Genomic DNA, 21675 nt, shown 5'->3' with positions numbered 1-21675 from the left:
TTTTTTTTTTTTACTTAAAGTGATTCAACTTTCAGTAATTTATTGTTCTCTTTGCAGTGTTTCTCCATTTGTTTGGCTCATTTCATTCAACAAATATTACTGATATTTAATATCACTGCACGTAAAAAAGAAACACTGTAGCTGTCTGGAATATTTGGAAGTATATATTTAATTTTAATTCTCAAGAATTAAATAATCACTGAATTTTTTTTCAGTATAATAGAACTTCTCCATAACCCAAACCCCCAACCTCTGCATTGGATGACAGCCGTACAAACCACAGTACTAACAAATGACATGGTCTTTACAGCACGGTAGATGTTTTGACAGGCATCTCCAGTGTTCAAGTTTTAAAGATTTCTGTTGTTGAGGGTTTAAAAAGAAAAAAAAAATAAATCGAGATTGCCAGTTAAATTCTTCTTTTCTGACCAAAAACAGTATTTTCCCACCGAAATGGAAAACTGTATCGCTCAAATAAAAATGAATTGGGAAACTGCAGTCAGTCGACTCGTGTCCTCCAAATCCTCTACCGACGTAAATAACATTTCCTCTGGATTAATCAGCCTCCTCTCTACATGATCCTCTATGAATGAACATGTCATTTTGGTTTCTGCGTGGTGAAAACGTGACGTCTCTAATGTGAATGTTCTCTAAATGTTAATGAGGAACTCATATTTGAACATCTTTCACTTTAAAAAGGGGCGGAGACCGCAGAGAACTCTAAGTTTCCTGAAGAAAACCTGCTACCGACCAGGTTTCGTTCACAGACTCAGTTACCATAGTGATTGATTCTGAGTTCATCCTAACCCGCTTCTTGGAACGGGCTTGGTTTCGCCCACTTTCACGGGTTTGAGTTATCTCTCTTTCTGGAACCGAAAACTCAGAGTTTTACTAAATTTGTAGTTCACGAACTCAGAGTTCCAACAAAACCTGCTTCTTGAAACGGGCCCATGATGTGCAGTAGGTAGCTGTATGTCCACAAATAGATGGGTTATAATGTTGACACAGTTATTTAATTGGTAATTCCATTACAAAAAATAAAACGATTTTCACTGAGAGTTATATTGGACCCAAGACACTGTGATGTAAAACAAACAAACAACCAAAACACAGACTTAAGTCTGTGGTATCATGGGATACATTTGTGCTGTCAACTTGATTATTTACTATAAGTGACACCACACATAACAATGTTTTGAACTCAATTACAATGAACAGTCTTTGTACTTGTTAGGGATCGCAGGTTAAACTTAGTCCAGGTAAGAAAAATAACGATGTACTTGTCTGTGATTGATCATATTTTTGTGGATGTTTTTCTCACTGTATTCTGATTCAAAGTAACTGGAAATTACAATAGTGACAAGGGACATTCCCACAATCCATTGCTTTTTACATTAAATTTCCACAATTCCTTGGTTTACAGTAAAATACCGTAAAGCCTTTGTACAGTATCTTACTTTTCTTGTTGAAACTCTCCAGAAATGTCTCGAGGATCTGAGATGATTGATGAACCAAAACATTGGAAGTTGAAATCCCAACAAAATAGAGGTGGGGGTTTTTGGGTGCAACTCTTTGTTCTTTATTGCTGAGCTTGCATGATTAAACCCGATGTAACAAATGTGCAGGGGGTGAAGTGGAAACTGAGCGACAAATTGACTTAATGGTAAAATCAAGTTATTTTCCAGGTAAGACAGCTGGCTAAAATCAGGCCCATTTTTCTAAGAGGGGTTTGAGACATTCATTTATACCTTTATTAACACAAGACCAGATTATTGTAATTTTCCAAATGTGGGGGTTTGTGATCCAAAAGGCCTCTGCACGTTTTAACCTGCACAAAGAAAGATGAACACTTCCCTTCAGTTTTAGCTTCATTGCATTGGCTGCCTGTTCATTTCAGAATTCACTTTAGTTCTTTCATTTAAATCCTCACAGGGTTTGAGAATTACACAGACAGTTGATATCGGGTAATCGCTTGTCTTCATCTCCCCATCACAGCTGGAGCTCCTTCAGCTCTAACAACTGTCTTCACATCCTTTCCTTTCTTTCGAAAAGCTAGTTGTGTCTTAATGTTCAAACATGACATCAAATGTCCCATCCTGGAGAAGTTGGACAACCTGTTCAACTTCTGTAGGGTTAAGGAATCTCCTCATACTGCCAGTAGAGATAATTATCAAGCCAAAATCAGCACGAGTGGAAAACCAGCCAAAAAAGATCAAGAGGGAGAAACTTGAAATGACCTCCACATGTAACACCAGTCCTGTTTGGAGGGTTTTCTAATTGTTGCCACTGAAGTGCACCTGTTGTTAATTCATGAACACCAATACAGCTGAAAGTAATTAACGAGGCCCTCAGCTGATTAACCAACAGGAACATTATCAGACAGGTTTAATTCACTTCATGCCAGAACCAATAATAAAAGTGTTCCTTTAACTTTTGTGGGCAGTTTATATATATATATATATATTTGTAAATATTGCTTTTTTTCTATATGTTAATATCTTCTGTAAATTCCTAATGCTGCAACAGCCTAATTTCCTAGCCTGGGATGAATAAAGTATTTCTATTCTATTCTATTCTATTCTATTCTATTCTATTCTATTCTATTCTATTCTATTCTATTCTATTCTATTCTATTCTATTCTACTGCTCAGTTATGCTCAGCATAATTGAGTACACCCTCTTAAAAAAGTACAAATTTAATGAGTAGCTCAATAAACAAAAGAAGAACTTGGATGAGTTTTATTGAACACCCGGTGAACTCCAAAACATGAAATTATCACGTATCTGATAGAAAATGTTGATTCTGAAAGGACACAAAAAGTTTCCTGAAAAATGTAGAGGGGTGTACTCATTTATACTGAGAACTATATATATATATATCATAAAATACACATCAATCTTTTTTATCATTATGGTTAGTTGTGTTAATTCTTCAAATTCATTGCTGAGTTTTTTAAAATGAAATCATTAGAATGGATCCAATCAAACTCTCTCTGCTTCTTTTTTGTGTGTTTTATTAGTGATCACATTGCATAATTAAGTTACACAAAGTGCTTGCAAACTGGAAAATTTCACATTGTTTAATTTGTACACAGGGTAAAGTCTGCAGATTGGTCCGAACCCAAGCTGAGCTTTGGGAGCGGGTCATTCCACGTTCCAACAACAGGCTTCTTTCCGCTCTTATCACGTTCTGGCCTCTGCTTCCGCTGTGCTGCCTTGCATTTACATACAAGTTAAAGTATAATCAAAGTAAATATCAGCATTCACGCAAATGCTCTCTGAGGCCCAGATTTCAGAGCTTATCTCGGAATGTGGCTTTTTTACATTTGGAAACGGATCTTCTCTCAGGACACATGACCTGTCTTCTAGTGTTTTGTGGCACTTTGACAGACCGTCCTCCATTAGAGACTGATATAATCTATAGTTCATTAATTGTCTAACAAGTGTTTGACTCATTAGTGTAAAACATTTCATCAATGAATTAGACAAACCAAACTAGGATTTGGAGTTTTGAAAGACATGTTTTGACAGATGTTTCTCATTTTGAGCAGCTTGAATGGTGGCTGTTACCAGGAGTATTTGATGTGAAGGATGGAAACCAAAGGGCTCTTTCTGAACCCCCAAAGTAGGACAGCCCACCAAGACCACAGTGATGTCAGTTTGAAGCTTTACTTAGTATATATTTCTTTCTTAATTGTCCTACTCTCACTCGTTTGAATTGGCGAGACTCCTCTAGAGTTAAGAAGACAACCCAGGTGAAGAAGCTTCAGCCATCAGCTGACCGCTCACCATCCAACATTTGACATGAAACATTACTAATACATAGTTGTTTCCTCTTTGAGCAGAACTAAAGTTCTTGAGGAAATAAAAACACAAGTGGTCAGGTTCTGTCTTCTTTCTCATTTGCTCGTCTACCTTCTGAGGATAAATGTCTGTTTAGACCAAAGCTGCCAGTAGAGGGCAGTCTAGAACAACAAACACATCTGCAAAAACTGTGCTGTTTTTATAAAACTGTGTTATGACCACTTGCAATATTTTTGACTAACAGAGTCTTGCTGACCAGAAATGTCAAGTTTTAGCTAAACTTTGCTGCTGGACCTTATAAAGTTGTTCATGTCTGCAAAACGAGTCCAGCTCCCACATCAAGACGTTGTGTGCCGCTGTCATCAGAGATTTGCTGTTTGCCTGAATCCCAAATGATCCGCCCTGCATGATGGCCGGGCATCACCAGTCTGTCCAAATTACTCCCCCGTAAAGTCTCACTCCTATAACTAGATTTTTACTATTGTAAAAGCATTCCCAGCGCTCTTTTCATCATGGTTATGCCGGTTTTAGGCTAAATCAAAAAGCTGGTGTCATTTTTAAGATATCTTTTCTGCAGAGCAGCAGGAGTTCATTAGAAATTCGATTCTGGTTTGTGGGCGGGACTGTCGGCACAGAAGGTAGACTTCCTAATTTCCCAGAATTCCATTGTTAACATGCTCTCCTGCTAGCTTGTAGCATCTCACAAACCCAAGCTAACATTAGCTTAGTAAAAAAAGCAGTAGAGTTCTGACCTGCTCAGACGGGGAAAATGAAGACGCTGATGGATCCATTTGTCTTGTAGCAGAGAAGGGAGACTTTGGTCTGCTCGTGTCAGTTGCTGCGTATCAAACCTGAACTTTTTCAAACCTCAGATTTTCCTCTGATCCAACATGATTTGGAAGAAGAAACACTCATTAATGCAGTTTGAATCTTAAATTCTTTCCTATCTGTCGTCTGTCATGAGAAAAATGCTAGAAGAACATGTTAAAGCCCCATTTCATTGGAGTGGGTTTTAAGGCAAAACAGGAGCAGCTTACATAGGCTGGTGGGGTGCATGGTGGGATTGTGGTTATCACACTCACCTCTCAGTGAGTAGGCTCTAGTAGTTCAATCCCAGGTAGATCCTTTGGTGTGCATGTTCTCCTCCTCATGCATGCATGTGGTTTAAATTGTGGTTTAAGTTGATAATGAGCATTTAATTTTTCCAAACCTAAAACTAAAAAGAATTTTTGACTATAAGTTGCTTCACATTATTAGGTTTACCCATTGACTGTATAAGTAGGAACTGGACATAGCAAGTGTTGAGGTCCCCCATAGGAAATGCATTACCTCCAGCCTTTGAGGAGCCAGGCCAGAGCCTTCGCCGTCACTTCCATACCGCCATATTGGAACTGATTGCAGTCCGTCGACCGCGTTTATTCCGTGTTGGTCTGAGTTGTGTTTTTAGAGGAATCTCTGTCTCCAATCATGAGTCAGCTTGTTCTGGGTTGTTGGAAGTCCACACCCCTCCTGCTGGAAGTAGCTCTGGGAAATCTGTTAATCAAACGCTGGAAACGTGGTCAGCGGGCATCATATGCTTTTACTGAGGCATCTGATTGGTCACTTTATAACTTCATTCACTTGCAATAAAGAAAAATTGTCTTTAAAAAAATAAAATTATAAAGAACGTGTTAAGTAGAAAGCATCAGAGCAAGAATGGTTATTCTGACAAATAAAATGACTGTGAAATAACTGTTTATTTCTCAATAAAGTCCATGGGGCTTTGATCTTCTTGGAACCGTCGGGTACTTCCTGTTTGGAACATGAGAGGGGAGGGGTTGTTCAGTCCAGTTCCTACTTATACAGTCAATGGGTTTGCCACAGTAAAATTGTTCATTTTGTATTAGCTACATTTAGCTTAATGAAGATACTTGGAATTGTCTGTAAAACTGTAAAGCTCAACAAATGAATCTGATGCAGTAAACTATCAACAGCCGTCAGTGCAGCTCCTTTGTTAGCCTCCTGTTTCTAGTTGGGTCTTGTAGTCCTACCAGAGGACACGCCGGACCTCTGATGAAAGAAACCATCACAGTTAACAGTCTTGTTGATCTTCAGCAGGAACATGGAGATGCTGCCAGCAGGAGAGAGGACATTGATCATAGCATCATAGGAGTTGGTGCAGGTTCTCGTCAGATCAGCCCTCAGTAGAACATTCTTTACACTGTCAGACCTGTACTTGCAACTGGAGATGAAGGTTGGTTGGGTTGAAGGTGCATCATTTACCCATAATTCCACAGTCCTTTTAGAGAAAAAAAAAGTTTTTGCAGAGAACAGATCAGACACACGAGGGCAGCAGAGCAACACAAACTACAGCCAGCTCCCACAGAAGAACTGCTGTGAGGAGCCACCGAGGCGTTTTAGCTCGGCAACCAAAACGCTGGTGTATCTGCACAAACAGCAGGGGACTTTATAAAGCTCTTCATCATACAGCTGTGATCACAAATAATAACACTTATGGGCCAGGACAACAAACGTCATGTTGATCTGTCTTCCTCATGTTTATTGCTTCTTAACACATTGGGTTTTCAACTTCTGATCTCTTTACACAATGTAATCTACACTGCTTTACTAAAAAAGAAATAAACAAAGCAAAACAAATTTCCCTCACAAAAAGTAAAATTCACAGTGAAAGAAAATGAAAAACAAAAAGAAAAACTGAAAAAACGAGAAGTTCCACTTTATGATGGTAAAGTAAGTCAACAGTTTTTATATGTATATTTATTGATTTATTTGCAATAACACTAATAAAGAATAAATTAGACCTCTTCCTTTTAGAAAATCAGTAAATCTCAGCATGATTGTCACCAGGATCTCTGGGTTTGCAGAGTGAACGTTCAGGTGTCAGTCTTCAGGTCTGACCAACAGTTTTATCCGTAACTCTTAAAGCTGTATTGGAGTATTGATAATAAATGTTTTGAAATGATGTAATAAATAATTTCCCAGAACCTCCACACATGGTGAACAGCATCATGTTGACCTCATTGTCTCAATGCTGAGATACTTTTTGACATCTTGATTTGTGAAGAGATGACAAATACTGTTTTATTGTGAAGTACTGACAAGATTTGTTGACGATTACTCTGCTTGCATTTCTGCAAGCGCATGTTGTCCGTGTGGACTGTAAACAGGAAGAAGAACTCTGACTTCAGGTTAGTTTGCGTGCTGCCCGGCCTGGGTTTGGAGGAGCAGAAAACTGCCTTTCAGGTGGTGTTGATGCCTGTTTTAGCACAGGAGCTGCAGCGGAATGGAAAGACCAAAATACATAAAGAAGCTATGTGCACACCTGTCCAAGTCCGGCAAAGACCATAGAGCACCAGTACTTGCATAGGAAAGAGGAATACCTTTATACAAATGTTAGCAATAAACTTCACTGATCAGGAACCATTTTAATCTATCTACAAATCCAAAGTCTCTGTGGAGTTGTGTTGCTTAAAGACAATAGAGCAGAGACGTGACACTCTGGAAAAGCAGGAAAGTGCTTGTTTTCCACTTGGACAGTGGTAGGGATTTCATGTGGGCGGGTGGGGACTCAGGCATGTGGGGCCTTGTGCTGGACCCCGGGTAACTAGGGGCGTGGCCTCTGCCCTGGTGGGGGCTCATGCTCTCCATGCTCCTGCAGGGACTCCCCTGGTGGTCTCCAGGGTCCTTTGGGTGTCTTTGGGGTTGAGTTTGTGGGGCTGCTCGCACAGGGAGCCCTGATGCCCGCTGTGGGCTCTATGATGGGGAAGTCAGGGCTTCACACATTCCCTCCCACATTCAGGAACATCATGGTACATTCTAGAAAACACGCACTCACCTGAACACATCACCTGCTGCATCAAAATTGAGGTTCTTATGTGTAAATGTGTGTGTTTGTGTGTAGAATGTGAGTGTGTTTGTAAACATTTATCATTTATGACACTGATGACATTTAGCTTCAGGATCTCAAGTCTTTAATTCACATCTTTTCTTTGGGGTCAAATCCAGATCTGCTAACAGTGAATCTAAAAACACATTTTTAAATTGAATTAAAAAAAAAAATAATAAATGTATGAAACAATAACTGTTATCGCATGAACAAATATGCTTGTAACAGCTGATGTTGTGTTTTTTCGATTAGTGAGATGATCAGTGAGCCTCTGCAGAACAGCGCCTGTTGTTGGCGCCGCTTGTCACTATCCCTCCTTATCACTACTGTACACCACATCAGAGGTCGGATGACACGGCCACTGCCACCCACATGTGCTGTTCTTTTGAAGAAATGATGTCATCATAACCTCATCCAGGTCGCCAAAGCCCCACCCTTAATTAAAATGAGCCTTTGCTCCAACAACAAAAAGTCTGAATTGAAACTGTGGCTTGAAAACTGAAAGTGAAGAGGGAGGAAAAGGAAAAACCAAAAGTTGAAAATGCTAACCAGCAGCTCTTGAGCTACGTTCACACCAAACATTCTTGAGCTTGTAGTGTTCACACTGAACGAGCAGGGAGGGGCTTCTTCTTCTTTAGTTTTCTTCAGTTCCCTGGCGCTCGTGCACCCCATGAAGAGTCTTGGTGGGAAATGCGGTTAAAATCTCATGAATCTGGCTCCAGGCTTTTTCCTTCTCAGCTCTATTCCATCTATGAAAGAAATTGTAGCGTAGACATCCAGCCGGACACAAACTACAATTGTTCATTTCTCCTTCATGATCAATTTCCCAACAGTTGGTACTGCCATCCATCCGTCATTACTAAATCTGAGTCTCTGCTTGTCAAAGTCAAACCTGCAACATGTTCAATTGCCAACAGTTTTGTAAGTAGAACCTGAAAACGTAGCGTAGCGACACGAGAGTGAAAGGGCTTTGAGCACAGAAGACTGAAATGTATACATTTACACACATTTACACAGATGTTTCAGTGGAAGGCCGGGGGAAATACATTAACAACTGGTAACAGTTTTGCAGTTATAGTTTTTTTTTTTTTTTTTTTTTTGCATTTCTTTAAAATTTTAGATTTCTTTTTTATTTTTTGATTTTCAATATTTTTTAAGTTTACAATATGTACTTTTAGTCTAAAACAATAAATGCAGTTTTTTTTTTCAAATTTACAAAATGTTTTTTTCCTTCATGTTAAGCTGATCCTTATTTGACCCCATAGATTTTCTTTATGTCCAACATTCTGGTGTTTCTGGTCTCTGCATCCTCTTTCTCTCCATTCTCTATATGGTCAGGGACTTTAAATAAAATCATAAACATAAAGTTTAGTTTCCATAAAAAGTGGTTAATAAAAAAATATAGCCTACACAAAGGAGTGCATAACAGAACCTCTTTTGTAAAGATCAAGGAGCTCTCTGCATCTGTCTGCTGGTTCGGCACAAAAAACTCATTAGAATTCATTCAAATTTTCAAATAGTGCAAACATTTGTATATTTATTAGAGAACAACTATTCATGGCTGAGAATGTTTACACATATGTCAAAGAAAACTCACTTCTGCCACATTAAAAGTTGAACCCTAAAGTCTTTTACTGTTTACATCTCCTGTTATCCATAATGCGACACCAGTACAACTCTATTACACCTTTTCCTTCCTGTAAAGGAAATTATGTAAAAAAAAAAAAAAAAAGAAACCCCTTTTCAAAGTAAAGATAACATACATCTAATTTAGAATAAAACATTTTTATTCCCAACTTTATTTAAGCTGGACTTTAACAATGTGCACAGCACATACAGTGTTACACATGAAGACCTGTATAAAACTACAGGACTACTGAATAGTAACAGATACAATATAGTCATAAGACCAAAGGTTGATCATAGTAGTTTCATGACCAGACTTCACCTGAATGCAGAGCAGCAGGGCAGCAGAGAACAGAGGGCAAACAGAACACAGTCACAGGAGTAAAAAACAATAAAAAGGACAACAAACACAGTCATTCACTGCTTTCACTAATGTTTTAACTGACGCACCACCCATGCTGGGCCACTGAGAGGATGCTTGAAATGTCTAAAGGTTCATTGAAACCATATCTAGAAGTATGTTGGTGAAGGTTCTCATTCATCTAGGCTCACGAGTGGGGAAACGTTTCCAGGTAGAAGATTTTAAGTCCAGGTGCCTTAACTCAACGTCAAGACAAATCTAGAAGGACTTTTACTCAGAAAACTCAAACCACAATAAACCAACACAAAAACATGAAACTGTAAAGTTTCTTTCTTGTTTGAGGATTTTTAGGCAACGTTTAATCAATCTAAACATCTGAAAATAATAAGCAATTGAAGCTCGGCGGCCTCTTGGTCATCTGCAAACCCTGAGATGAGTTTAAGAATCAGCCTTTGACGTATTTCAGGAGTCCCTTCTGTGAAACTCCTGAGGAGAAGCGGCCAGTCCACCTGGAGCTGAACACACTCAAAACTGTGGAAATGACAGTAGATTTCAGGAACACCCCCCCACTGACAACAGTTCCTTAAAAAAACTCACACCGTTCCCATAGGTCTACCCTCTGACAGGACCTGATTGGCCTCACATAAACTTGTCCTGGAGAAGGTCTAGCAGAGGCTGTGCTTCCTGCATCAACTCAAGAAGTTCAACCAGCCTCATCTTCAACACTGCAATAATGTGGTCTGTCCTGACCACATCCATCGCCGTCTGGTTTGGATCAGCTACCAGACACGACAGGGACAGACTGCCAAGAACCACCAGGTCTGCAGAGAGGATTATGAACTCCAACCTATCCTCCACGTAGGAGCTGTATCATTTATCTTCCTTTTCCTGTTTTTATTTTTTTAAATATATGTATGATTTGTCCTGGTAGATGAGAGCGCAAGTCACCAAAGTTAAACCCTTGGCAGCTGATTTGATGAGGAACTCACTGGACATCTTCTGAGCTGGAACTGCAGACTCTGCTATCAGCTGGACAGTGGCTGGATAACCAAATGAGCAGGTGGAGAAGAGGCTGGAGCAGCAGAGGGCAACAAGGGATTCTAGTGTAAACAAGATGCACTTCATGCAAAACAGAACGACTGCAGAGCCGAGAACCCAGTGTGAGCCCCAAACGTCTGATTGTTTGAGCAGCTTTCTGCTTCAAGTGTAGAGCATGAAGACGGACAGTTGTGAAAAGACGATGTTTTGGAGCATCACAGACTAAGTTTGTGGGACATGTTTCCAGAGAAACTCGCGGGTCCAGGACTCGTCCTTATCTCCATGCTGGTTTGGCAGAAATCAAAGGCTGAAGCCACTACTGAAGAAGTTTGCATGACATTTGCTTAAGCTATTTGCAACTGAAAAGCTGAATGTGGATCCCCTTCATGCATCATCACTTCTGCCCAAGACTGTCAGGTTAACTGCAGAAAACAAGCCAATCCCAGATGGAAACAAGATTGCTGACTATGTTAAATATGTCCCTTGTTGTTGGCATAAAAAATATTTAAAAAATACAGAAAAAAGTATATAAAAAACGGAGAAACACAAACTTTTTGTAGGTTTAAGCTTTGCCATCTCTTAAAACTAAATGCAAACAATCATTGGACATCAAATACCATCCAGCTACGAAGTCGGCCATTAACTCCTTCATTTTATTTCCTAGTGTAGTCGAGGAGTCAGGGTTTGAATGGAATCAGGTCATGAACATTGAACAGGAATTTAGGAAAAGCTACAACTCTATGACAGAACGCCTGAAAAATGAACAAATATTTGTTGGCAAGGCTTCAGTCAAAGTTCCCATTTTAGCCAAATTGAAATGATGCTGAGATACGTCACTCTACCAGTGACGTCCTGAAGGATCTGGCGCTGTCCCCATAACAGAATGAGTCTGTGAAGTCACAAAAACAAGTACAGGGCGTCAGGAAACACAAGCTGAGAGTCTGTATCTGAGGTCCCTCACAGACAAATATGCTGAAAGGATCAGTCATATTTACAGATATGACTGTGTTTAGATTGGAAACAAAACTATTACATTCTAAATAAAAAAAAAAAACTTCAGTTCACATCCACATAATAATATCATTACTATCAATGAACCTGTGTTTTTGAAACCTTAGACTAACCAGAAAGCTCAACTGAGAAGCAGCTCTCATGAACAAAGACGTTCTGCACCAGAGCCAGCAGCTCCATACGCCTGGTTCACACTGGACGCGGCACGGCGCTCTTGGTAACCTACGGTGTGGTTCACACCTTTTAGGACATTTACGTGTATCTACATACACATATTTCAGCGTCTAACTTTGAACCTATTTACTCACTGTCAAAGTGAACAAGACTTCTGCTGCAACCTCATGTATTTAAGAGTAGGACTGAGTATTGATGAGTATTTACAGAAATAATTTGATTTGATTCACAAGAGCTTGAAACGATTCAATTCCAATTTTTTTTTTAGATTCTTTTAATCCATTCAATTACATTTGATACAATTTACTTTAGATTTTACGCAGTTTACACATTTATACACATTTGTTTAGAAATACATTAAAAATCTACTATTTAATCTGAATATATTTACATTAATCTGATCCAGTTCTCATACTGTAAATGTATCAGTGAAATACTGAGATTGTTAATATCATCCAGTGTTCCATGGATTCTCTAAAGGAGAAGTTCTAACTAAAATGTTCAGATCATTAACATTGGAAACATTGTTCTGCTTCTCCTGGAGGACGTTTCAGTTTGGACACCAGGTGGTGATCACACTATAGAAGTACACTTTTATCCAGTAGAATAAGCAAAGAATGAGCAATAAAGGGCAAAAAACCCACAAACTGTATTAGAACACAAATAGTTACTTTAAAAACATTTCCTAAGAGTTTGTCAAATGTATGTCTTTGAGTTTCTAAAGATGTTCATTTAGTCAGTAATGTATGTTTAGGTTAGCATTAGCCGTCTTATGGGGAATTCTATTATACGTTGACATCAAGCTAGCGGACTTTAGCTTTATGTGTTAAATCGATATTTATCTTTATGAATCGATTATTGATCTGTTAAGCTTAAATCGATTCAAATCGATTAATGGATTTTATCAACCCAGCCCTTCTGAAAACAAGCACTAAAAGTTACTTGATGAAAGTGATTCTGTCAATAGATGACAATCGGAACAGGAAGTCTGTTTAGACAGTTGTTAGAGGAATTCCTACGAGCAAATGCTGAATGTTTTTAAAGAAACTGGAGTTTAGCAAATGACTCTTTCAAAAAGAAGTTTTTACATCATTTAGTTGTTGATATCTTGATGATCCCAATGTCATTGGCAGCATTCAGTCAGCCACTTTCCTCCAGTTCTGTTCATTTGAAACTGTCTCTCCCTCCCAATGGAATACTAGCACCTTCAGTCACTCAGGGTTATATTTACAAAATATATAAAGAAAAATATAGGGTTACTAGGCTGAGTGTATAGTGCAGTCCAACAGCTGTCTGTAAATATTTCTCCCATGATTATCTTTTCTAAAAGTATATCATAGGGTAAAGATAGCTGAGACGTGACAAGGCACAACTAGGACAACATGGCCACCAGAAATGAGAAGTGGAAAATCCAGCACCAGAACTCGGAGGCAAATCAGACTTGGAGGGAAGGAGAAGTGTGGGTAAACCGGGCAGTCAAGTCCAACCCGAGTAAACGAGCTGAGAAAATTCTCAAAACAAATAAAAACATGGATCACTAAAATCTGGTGGTCCATCTCAACACACAACTCCAGTGCTGGAAATCCAAGCCCCGGAAATAAAAGCTTGCTGCCGAACACAACCCTTCCCTCCCTCCCTTCAGCTGCAAAGCACTCTGGGAACATGGTGCTGCTTTTCTCTGGGATTCAACCCTCAAAGACCCGTTCTGTAAAGTTCTCTGATGGGTGCAGACGATCCCTGCAGACACTTAACCATGTCTGTGGAGTTCCATTTGCTCTGCTTCTGAACTCCCACCGCTGTTCATGTACGCCGGAGGAGGGGGCCTGATGCCTGACAGCAGCATCTACATTCTCTGTTGGTGGATTTTTTTTTTCAATTCCATTTCCAGATTTTGTTTGGTTGATTTATCTCTTTGATTTAGTGTCTAACCAAAGGACACAGTGACCATCAAGCCTCTCCTTGGCAGAAAGTGGTCCAAGTAAACTTAGTAAACGTACTAGTAAACTTAGGTTATGCTAAAAGTGAGGTAGTGTACATAAAGTTAACTTTCTATATATTGTAAGCTTAAACTGTTCCAATTTAGTCTGAATAAGTATTCAGTTAGTATAGGTCCTACACTACATGTACACAACCTAAATGCCTGCTATGCTTATACTCTGGACCAGCGGTCCCCGACCACGGGGCCGCTGACTGGTGCGTGGATCAATTGCTGCAGAAGAACTAATTATACCCATTTGTTTGAGTGGGAAATCTGTTATTTGGAAAACAATTCTGGATTAGCTTGAGCGTTAAAAGCAATCTGGCAGCGTATAACATGAGAAAAGTTGTATGTGGAACCTTTCTCTCCAAATGGAAAAGAACAGACGGTAGAACAGGTGATTCCCACACCGTACCTGTCTGCAGAGAGATGAGACTTTCATGAAGGAATCTAATCTTTAGAACGGCCACAGAAATACTCAAACAGCCACAAAGCGGTGAACTACTTTTAGCTAAGGGTAGGATTTGAACCCTCAGCCAGCTGATTGGGAAACAGTTTCTCATCTCACTGAACTAAAGCAGCCTCAGGAAGCATGTAGACACACGTTTTAACACTATTAACAATTCAAGCTGCATTTAGACCTTGTGATCGTGACAGTTCAGCTACTGTTACCTGCCAGTTAGGTTGAAATGGAAACATTGACATCTTTTAAGTCAAACTTCAACCAGTGAGGCCATAAAATTACAATCAAACAGCCTCCAATTTACTAGACAAGTGATCCTGTTTTAGCTTAAATGGCTGCAATCGCTCACAAAGTCCACTCCGACACTTTTGATGCGAGCAAAGATGACCTCATTCTCCAAGGAAAGACTGCCATGACACCAGACCGTTTCTAACATCATTTGATCACCGATGTTGCACTGCACCACAAACTAGGCAGCTCTCTCTTGTTTGTTGCAATCTGCAGCTTCTGGACCAAAAGGCAAAACTTAAAATAGTCTTAATCCACTGGTGAAGCCATTGTCTGTGTCCAGCTCAGTGACCTTGCTTACAAACCTCTACATTCTCCAGCCTATATAATGTCAGAGAGGATTCCTGTCTCGGACATATACATCTGACTTAGATTGACGGCAGAAAAGTTCAGAGTTCACCCCCTGACGGAGCTAAAAACAGACACAGTGAAGGTTGTGGGTTTTCTTTGACCCCCCCTCACGCTCCTCTCCTGCTTCTCTCCACATTTCTCTCCTTCTCTCAACAGTAAGATGACCAGTTCCAACCAGATGTTTCTACCAAAAATCTTTGCTTTGGAAAGTCAAAAGTTCTGGTCTGCTTTTGTGAACAGCCACAGACCAACATCATTTACCGACTGAGGATGCAGGTTTGAACACCAGCTGAACTCCACTCTGGATTTTAACATTGACAAACACATTTACTTGCCATCCCATCTATTTGAATAGGTCAAAGCATTCTAGCTCTCCAACGTTCCACTAACTTCCAGGTTTAAGAGGCGCTTTGGATGGCCCTGCAGTTTGTGGTTTTCAAAAACCCAGACCAACAACATCAGCAGAAACAAGAAAAAACAGAATTCAAATGAAAATTTCTGTTTGAAAGGATGGGACGAGGCAGATCTCCTTCTGCTGAGGCCACAGAGTCTTTGGATAAACTGGTGAGGGTTGGAACGACAGAACAAGCTGTGGTCCTGCTGGAGGGAAGAGCCATGAGCGGCCTGAGTCTTGTTTGAATGACAGAGCTACTAAACCCAATACAACATTTAAACATTGTTTTATGGTTATGGACGTGCATGATCTGCTCTGACTCTTATATGTAGAGCAGTACATCCGTTCTGCTGCTGATGCTTTCTGGATTGAATCAGTTTTATCACAGTTTTCTCTGTTTCTAATGTCTTTGATGGGACACAACTGCATTAGTTTCAATTCTGACAGACACACACGACCTGTAAGTTCTGCATTCATCTGAAGAATGATGATTAAGAACTACCGTATTTTCTGGACTATAATCCACTACTTTTTTCCTAGGTTTTGAACCATGTGGCTTATACAAATATTGAGTGGATTTTTCATCCACCACTAGGGGCGCTCTAACCAGAATTAGAATCAAAAACAAGATAGACAAAAAATCAATGCAAAGAAAAATTGCTTAAGCTGCTTTTTCTTTCTTTCTCGACAAATTACTAACTGGTAATTGTTTTCAAATCCTCGCCTCTTCATCATGGAAACCACATGAAGAAGTTCGTATGATGCAGGTTTGAAGTTGAAGGCCATCAAGCTGGCTGTCTAGGAAAGAAATTGCGCTGCTGCATGCTAGCCTAGCGTCACTTAATCTATGGTGAGGCGCTGGAGGCAGCAGGTACACATACATATACCTGCAGTAAATATCTCATGTTTCACCTTAGATATCGGCGGCTTCTAGCTCAATGGATCATTTTTTTACTTTACATTTACGGCTAATATACAGGTGCGCTCTATAGTCCAGAAAAGACGGTAGTCGGTGCCTCTGAGGCAGCACTGGAGTAACCTGAAGTCACGGCAGCTTCTCAGACTGAACCATCAAAGAACACTTGTGCCTGGTGTCAGGTTTCTCTTTCTTCTTAAGACAGTAATTTGTTTGTTTCTGCTGACAACTCCATAAAATCTGAAACACGCACACAAAACAAGACAAACCATGGAGCCCTCAAGCACCATGAGTGAGCTGAAGCCCTTTTTCCTGTGAGGGTGAACGAGACTGACACTCCAACAGAAGAGTGTGTACAATAGCAGCGAATGTATGTCCGATAAATAAAAAAGGAAAACATAAATAATTCTTGTCAGCGTCTTCAGCCCTAACACACACACATCGAAAAAACATCTGTTCCTATAAAAGTACAAAACAGCATAAGTTTAAAAAGAATATATGTACACGGTAGGAAAACTAATACGATGCACTTACATGAAGGTTGGACTGAAAGTGCACCCCCACCCCCCTCCACCCATGCTCAGACGTGAGGTGGCCTGCGAAGGCAGCCACTAGATTCTTGGCAAGAAGTGCGTGACCGTCATGGCAGGTGACACTCTGTTTCCTCGTTTTGTTTTCCCGTTCTTACTCAGGCCGATGAACATCCTCGGGTAGGCCAGCGACTCGTAGGCGTTGTAGTTGTTGGGAAGGAGCTTCTCTCTGAACTTGCACTCGTTGCTGTAGTGTAGCTGAAAGAGAGGAGAGGGTTTTTCTTTCTGCGGATTGTTTGAACAAAGAGACAAAACAAAGATACTGGGGCATTCTTGTTTGAGGGGATTTCAAGTTTGCATTGTTCCAAGTGATTTCTATCAAACAATCACTTTATTTCTGACTCTTACTGTGTGCTATTGTACCAGAGGCGTTTCAGACAGCCTTTGTACAGGAATTACAGATTGTGAAATAAGAAATGATGTGAGGCAGGAAGTCAGACACATCTGACAGTTTTGTTTCTAAAGTCTTTTCTCAGCTCTTTGTGAGCTGGGATCCACAAGAAACTATTTGATGAATTTTAGTAGTTAGCTGATTTTTTTTTTTTTTTTTGTCTTATAAACCTTAAACCAGGAAGTGACCACTGGGCTAGTCAAAATCCCATGACTGCAAAAATGTTTCGTATTGACCCAAGTGTCCAAAAGGAAGTCAGATTGTCAGACTTTGGCTAAAACCTTTGATTCACTAAAGTAGCTTCTTTAGTGAATATAAAAAAAAAGAAATGGAATCTTCCTCTGAAATGTAAGGTTTCCAGAAACACGTGTACTTTTTTTGCTTTCTGTGTTTTGTTTTTAATCTTCAGGTAATCTCAACCTAGTTAATTGTGGTTGGGAATATGCTGGTCTCTGCTTGTCCTAAAAGCTTACTGTCTCGGGAAAACCGAGATTGGCTGCAGTCCAGCCAGCAAGGCCAGGTGGCCCCATATGGTTTAAAAGTGGGCAAAAATCTGGGTCCTGATTGGGTTTGTCCACAGTTTCTGTAGTGGCTCCACTTGTGTTTGCCCACGTCAGCTTAAGTGGACAATCAGTGGGACAGCTGGCTACGCTAGCTAGCCGCGCGGTGGACAATGTAGAGTGCTAGCACACTCCACTGTTGCATGATGGCGAGCTCTGTTGTAGCGTGCTAGCAAGCTCCATTGTAGCTTGCTAGCGAGCTCCACTGTAGCATGTTACATTGTAGTGAGCTAGCAAGCTCTGCTGTAGCGAGCTACCCACCGAGTGCTCACTTAAGCCAATATGGGCAGCCACAGGCTGGGCCATTACGAAAACTGTGGACAAACCCAATCAGGGCCAAGATTTTCAGGCCACTTTTAAACCATATGGGGCCACCTGGCCTTGCTGGCTGGGAGGGTTCCAGGATGAAGGAGGAAGATCTACCTCCCTTCCAGATACATCGGGTTGTTACATCACCAATTAGGCTCAACAGCTAAAGGTAAGATTCGTCCAATCACGTCATAGTTCCACTTTTAAACTCTTAGCCGTTTACCCCTCTCCCTTTATGACTCTGTGGTGCATTCTTCTATGGTCCAAGCTTATCCAACACGAGAGACATGTCCAGTCCAGAACCAAACCGCCAACGACGTCTGATGTATTCCATGCACATCTTTCCGTATTGCAATCACACTCCTATGATCTCTCCTTATTGAAGTGGGCATTGACAATGGGTGGATGCTATTCTTTTGTGTTCTCAAGTAGTGATTTAATGGAAGGGGTGGGTGTCGTCATTTTGCTGCAGGGTGAAGCTCTGGACAACAGAAGACAGACCTGGTTCTGGAAGCCTGTAGACCCAACAAAACCATCATATTCCCCACTTCTCATAAAAAATCGTAATCACAACATATTTTTGTTTCTTTAGTCTTGTATACCGTTGTCTTTTTTAGTTTTAAAGATCTAAAACTTTGTATAGCACATCATCACTTAAGCCCTCATAGCACATGAGTCAAAGTCAAGGCCCTGGGGCCGGATCCGGACCTACAGGGAATTCTATCCGGCCCTCCAGATCATTTTATTTTATTGTTATTAATGACCTGATGCTATCTTGTGCTTATTTCTAACTTTCAAAATCTATTTTTATGTAGAGTAAAATATTGAAAGTTATTTAAGGTTTAAGTTGATTTATTCTGGAATAATATTCCTGCATTTTTATTATTTGTGTTTATGAAGATGTTTATGTTAAAAAAGTTACAGTTTTAAAGTTTTAAAATCAGCATTCTGCTAACTAATTGGACTATTTTGGCATTTAATATGATTTTTTAGATTAGTTTGGGGGTGGAGCTTTTTCATCTACATGCTAGCTGTTTTGGCTAAGCTAAGTTTTTTTTTAGTTTAGTTTTTAGGGTAATTTGGCATTTAGCTAATATTTTAGCCGGCTATCAGCTTCAGCGTTTATTTCTATCAATTTCAGCATTTTCAGATATTAGCACTAGCATCTTCAGCGGCCAAATTCAGCTTATAGCATTCACACTATCACTATCACAGGTAACATTTTATATCTAGTTCATAATTATGTTAAAAAGTTACAGTTTTAAAGTTTTTCAAATGTAGTTTTTGAGTGTTCATTAAATGTTATCCTTTTCAGCGTGTTTTGGATTTTGGCCCCTTGTGTGATTGAGTTGGACTTCCCCGGTTTAAAGATATTAAATCAAAATTGCACAAGTTTTCCATATAGAAAACTGTAAAAATCTGATTTTCCAAAACTCTTTACTTATTCTATGTGAATGTTTCCTTAATTAGTTTATATATGCTTGTATAATCTCTGTTTAATTATATCCATATTTTTCTTCTGAACATTTTCTAAGTTTTCTAATTTAGTAGTTTTCTAAGTTGTGTCTGAAAAGACACAACTCCTTGATGAAAACATTGAGTTTAGTGTTGGTTTTGGTTCAGATAAGGAGAGTGACCAGTGTATTAACATCTCAGTGTTCACATTCAGTGTCTGAGTGTGTGCATGTTGGTGTGTGTGTTCAGTGGCGGTTTCCTGTGAACTTACGGATCCGTAGAGCTTTCCTCTGTGGTTCATGGCCACAAAGCGGTCACTGCGAACCCCCAGCAGGGTGACCACCCCTCTCTCCACTGGAGAGATCTGCAGGAGACCTTCAAGAGAACCACAACACCCAGTGAAGTATGCTGACATGGTAAACGTTCAGCCATCGCTCCTCACAAATCTGACTCAATCTGCTCATGGCAAATGTTAAAAGTGTGATAACGGTGTGACTTGGTTGTCTTTTTAAACTGTAAAACACATGTTGAAGTTTGAATGTTGTTTTAGAAACAACACTGTATAAAAAACTCTGGTTGAAGCTTGTTTCAGTGAATTGATAACATCCTGCACACAGAAACGTCATCCAGTTTCTCTCTGAGCTTTGACATGTTACACACCATGTGTCTCCTTTGTTCCTCCAAACCTTCGGAGCAAATCTTCAGGATTTTGTGCCATTTATCTCCTGTATTTCTATGCTTACAAACTTCATCTGAAGGAGAGTCAGGACCTGGCTGGACCGCCGGTCACAGAGAGGATGGAGGGACTCGGACCTGACAAACTCAGTCTGCAGATTCAGACTTCTGGTGTGGAAATGTCAGTCTTGTTGGGGTATTTGGCTGTTGTGTGTGTCTTGTCCCGGAGGTTAATGTGCCTTCCTGGAGGCTCTGTCCTAACTTTAGGCGCTGGCTGGCTGGCTGCTGGCCTGGATCACAGCGAGCTCTGGTTACACAGTAGGCAGAGAGCAGCATCAGATTTTGGACAGAGTGGAGCCAAAGTTGTTCTCTGCAAAGTTTAGAGTCATTTTTGCTGGAGCATCTCCCTGGTCAGGAAGCAGGGCAGGTTTAGGTCAGGCTGCACAGGTGGGGGGTGGGGGCTTCACATCAGAAAATCGACGTATTTTAAACAAAAAAAGAGGGAAACAGATTAACTTTTTTCCCTGAAAGATTTCTCAAAATATTACAATCTAGTTTCTCTCTTGAGTTGAGCTGAGACTGTAAACATGTTTCTGTCAGAAACTCGGCGCTTCGAGTTCAAAGTGAGCGCGCGATCATGCACTGACTTACTGTAGCGGTTTTCGTTGTGCACTCCAGTTATCCTGCCGTCCGGTAACACTTGCATGTGAAAACCGATCCCCACGTTGCAGTAGAGGCGCCTCAACCTTTTAATGCCGATGAGGTAGTCGCTCTCCCGGTTCATCTCCTCCCGCTTCTCCCCTTGGATCCGTGCCAGTGAGCGGGAGTAGAGGGCCTCCCAGTGGTCCGCCGTCCCGTTCAAACCGGGGGCGCATCCCGCCAGCCCCGTCACCATTCCCAGGAGCAGGACAGTCCTCAGGGCCGACAGACAGCCCATCGCGGCTCTGACTGAGCGCGGCGTTTGCGCCTCCGGTGACGCGCGCGTGAAAGGAAGAGAGGAGCGCGTCAAAGCTGCGCTCATTCCCAGACCGACAGGCGCACTCTGGCCTCTGCGCCGCAGCGACATGGATCTGGATGAACGGGGAGCAGCCATGCCTCTATATTTATACCTGCAGACACATTACATCACAGCTCCACACTTCGAAAAAAATAAACCCCAAAGTCAGGCGGAGCGAGCAGAGCGCACAGCTATCAAAAAATCAAATAATAGCTGTCTTATCTTGAAAATATAACGAGTTTGGCAGAAAATATGGGAATAAAGGCGTATTATGGAAAATAAAAGTCTTTGTCTGAGGCGGGCATTATCAGCAGCTGAATATCATCATTTATGTATGGGAGGATGTAAAATAGGAAACAGCCAAGTTAACAGACCATGATGTGGAGACAGGAGACAGATCTATAAATG

General features: G+C 40.6%; 1 protein-coding gene across 1 annotated transcript; it reads right to left on the bottom strand.

The window, feature by feature from the left end:
• Positions 1 to 12534: 12534 nt before the first annotated feature.
• On the bottom strand, positions 12535 to 21302 carry fgf4 (fibroblast growth factor 4). The gene is made up of 3 exons (XM_024296073.2): positions 20922 to 21302; positions 19867 to 19970; positions 12535 to 17078 (listed from the first exon to the last, which is right to left on the bottom strand). Exons 1-3 carry the CDS (start codon positions 21289 to 21291, stop codon positions 16902 to 16904), a joined length of 651 nt encoding a protein of 216 aa, XP_024151841.2. The 5' UTR covers positions 21292 to 21302; the 3' UTR covers positions 12535 to 16901.
• Between the last annotated feature and the right edge of the window lie 373 nt (positions 21303 to 21675).

The sequence above is a fragment of the Oryzias melastigma genome, linkage group LG3 (genome assembly GCF_002922805.2).
Source record: "Oryzias melastigma strain HK-1 linkage group LG3, ASM292280v2, whole genome shotgun sequence".
In the NCBI taxonomy this organism is placed as follows: Eukaryota; Metazoa; Chordata; class Actinopteri; order Beloniformes; family Adrianichthyidae; genus Oryzias; species Oryzias melastigma.
Note: the sequence above shows the minus strand (reverse complement) of the source record. Positions and strands in the feature narration are given on the sequence as shown.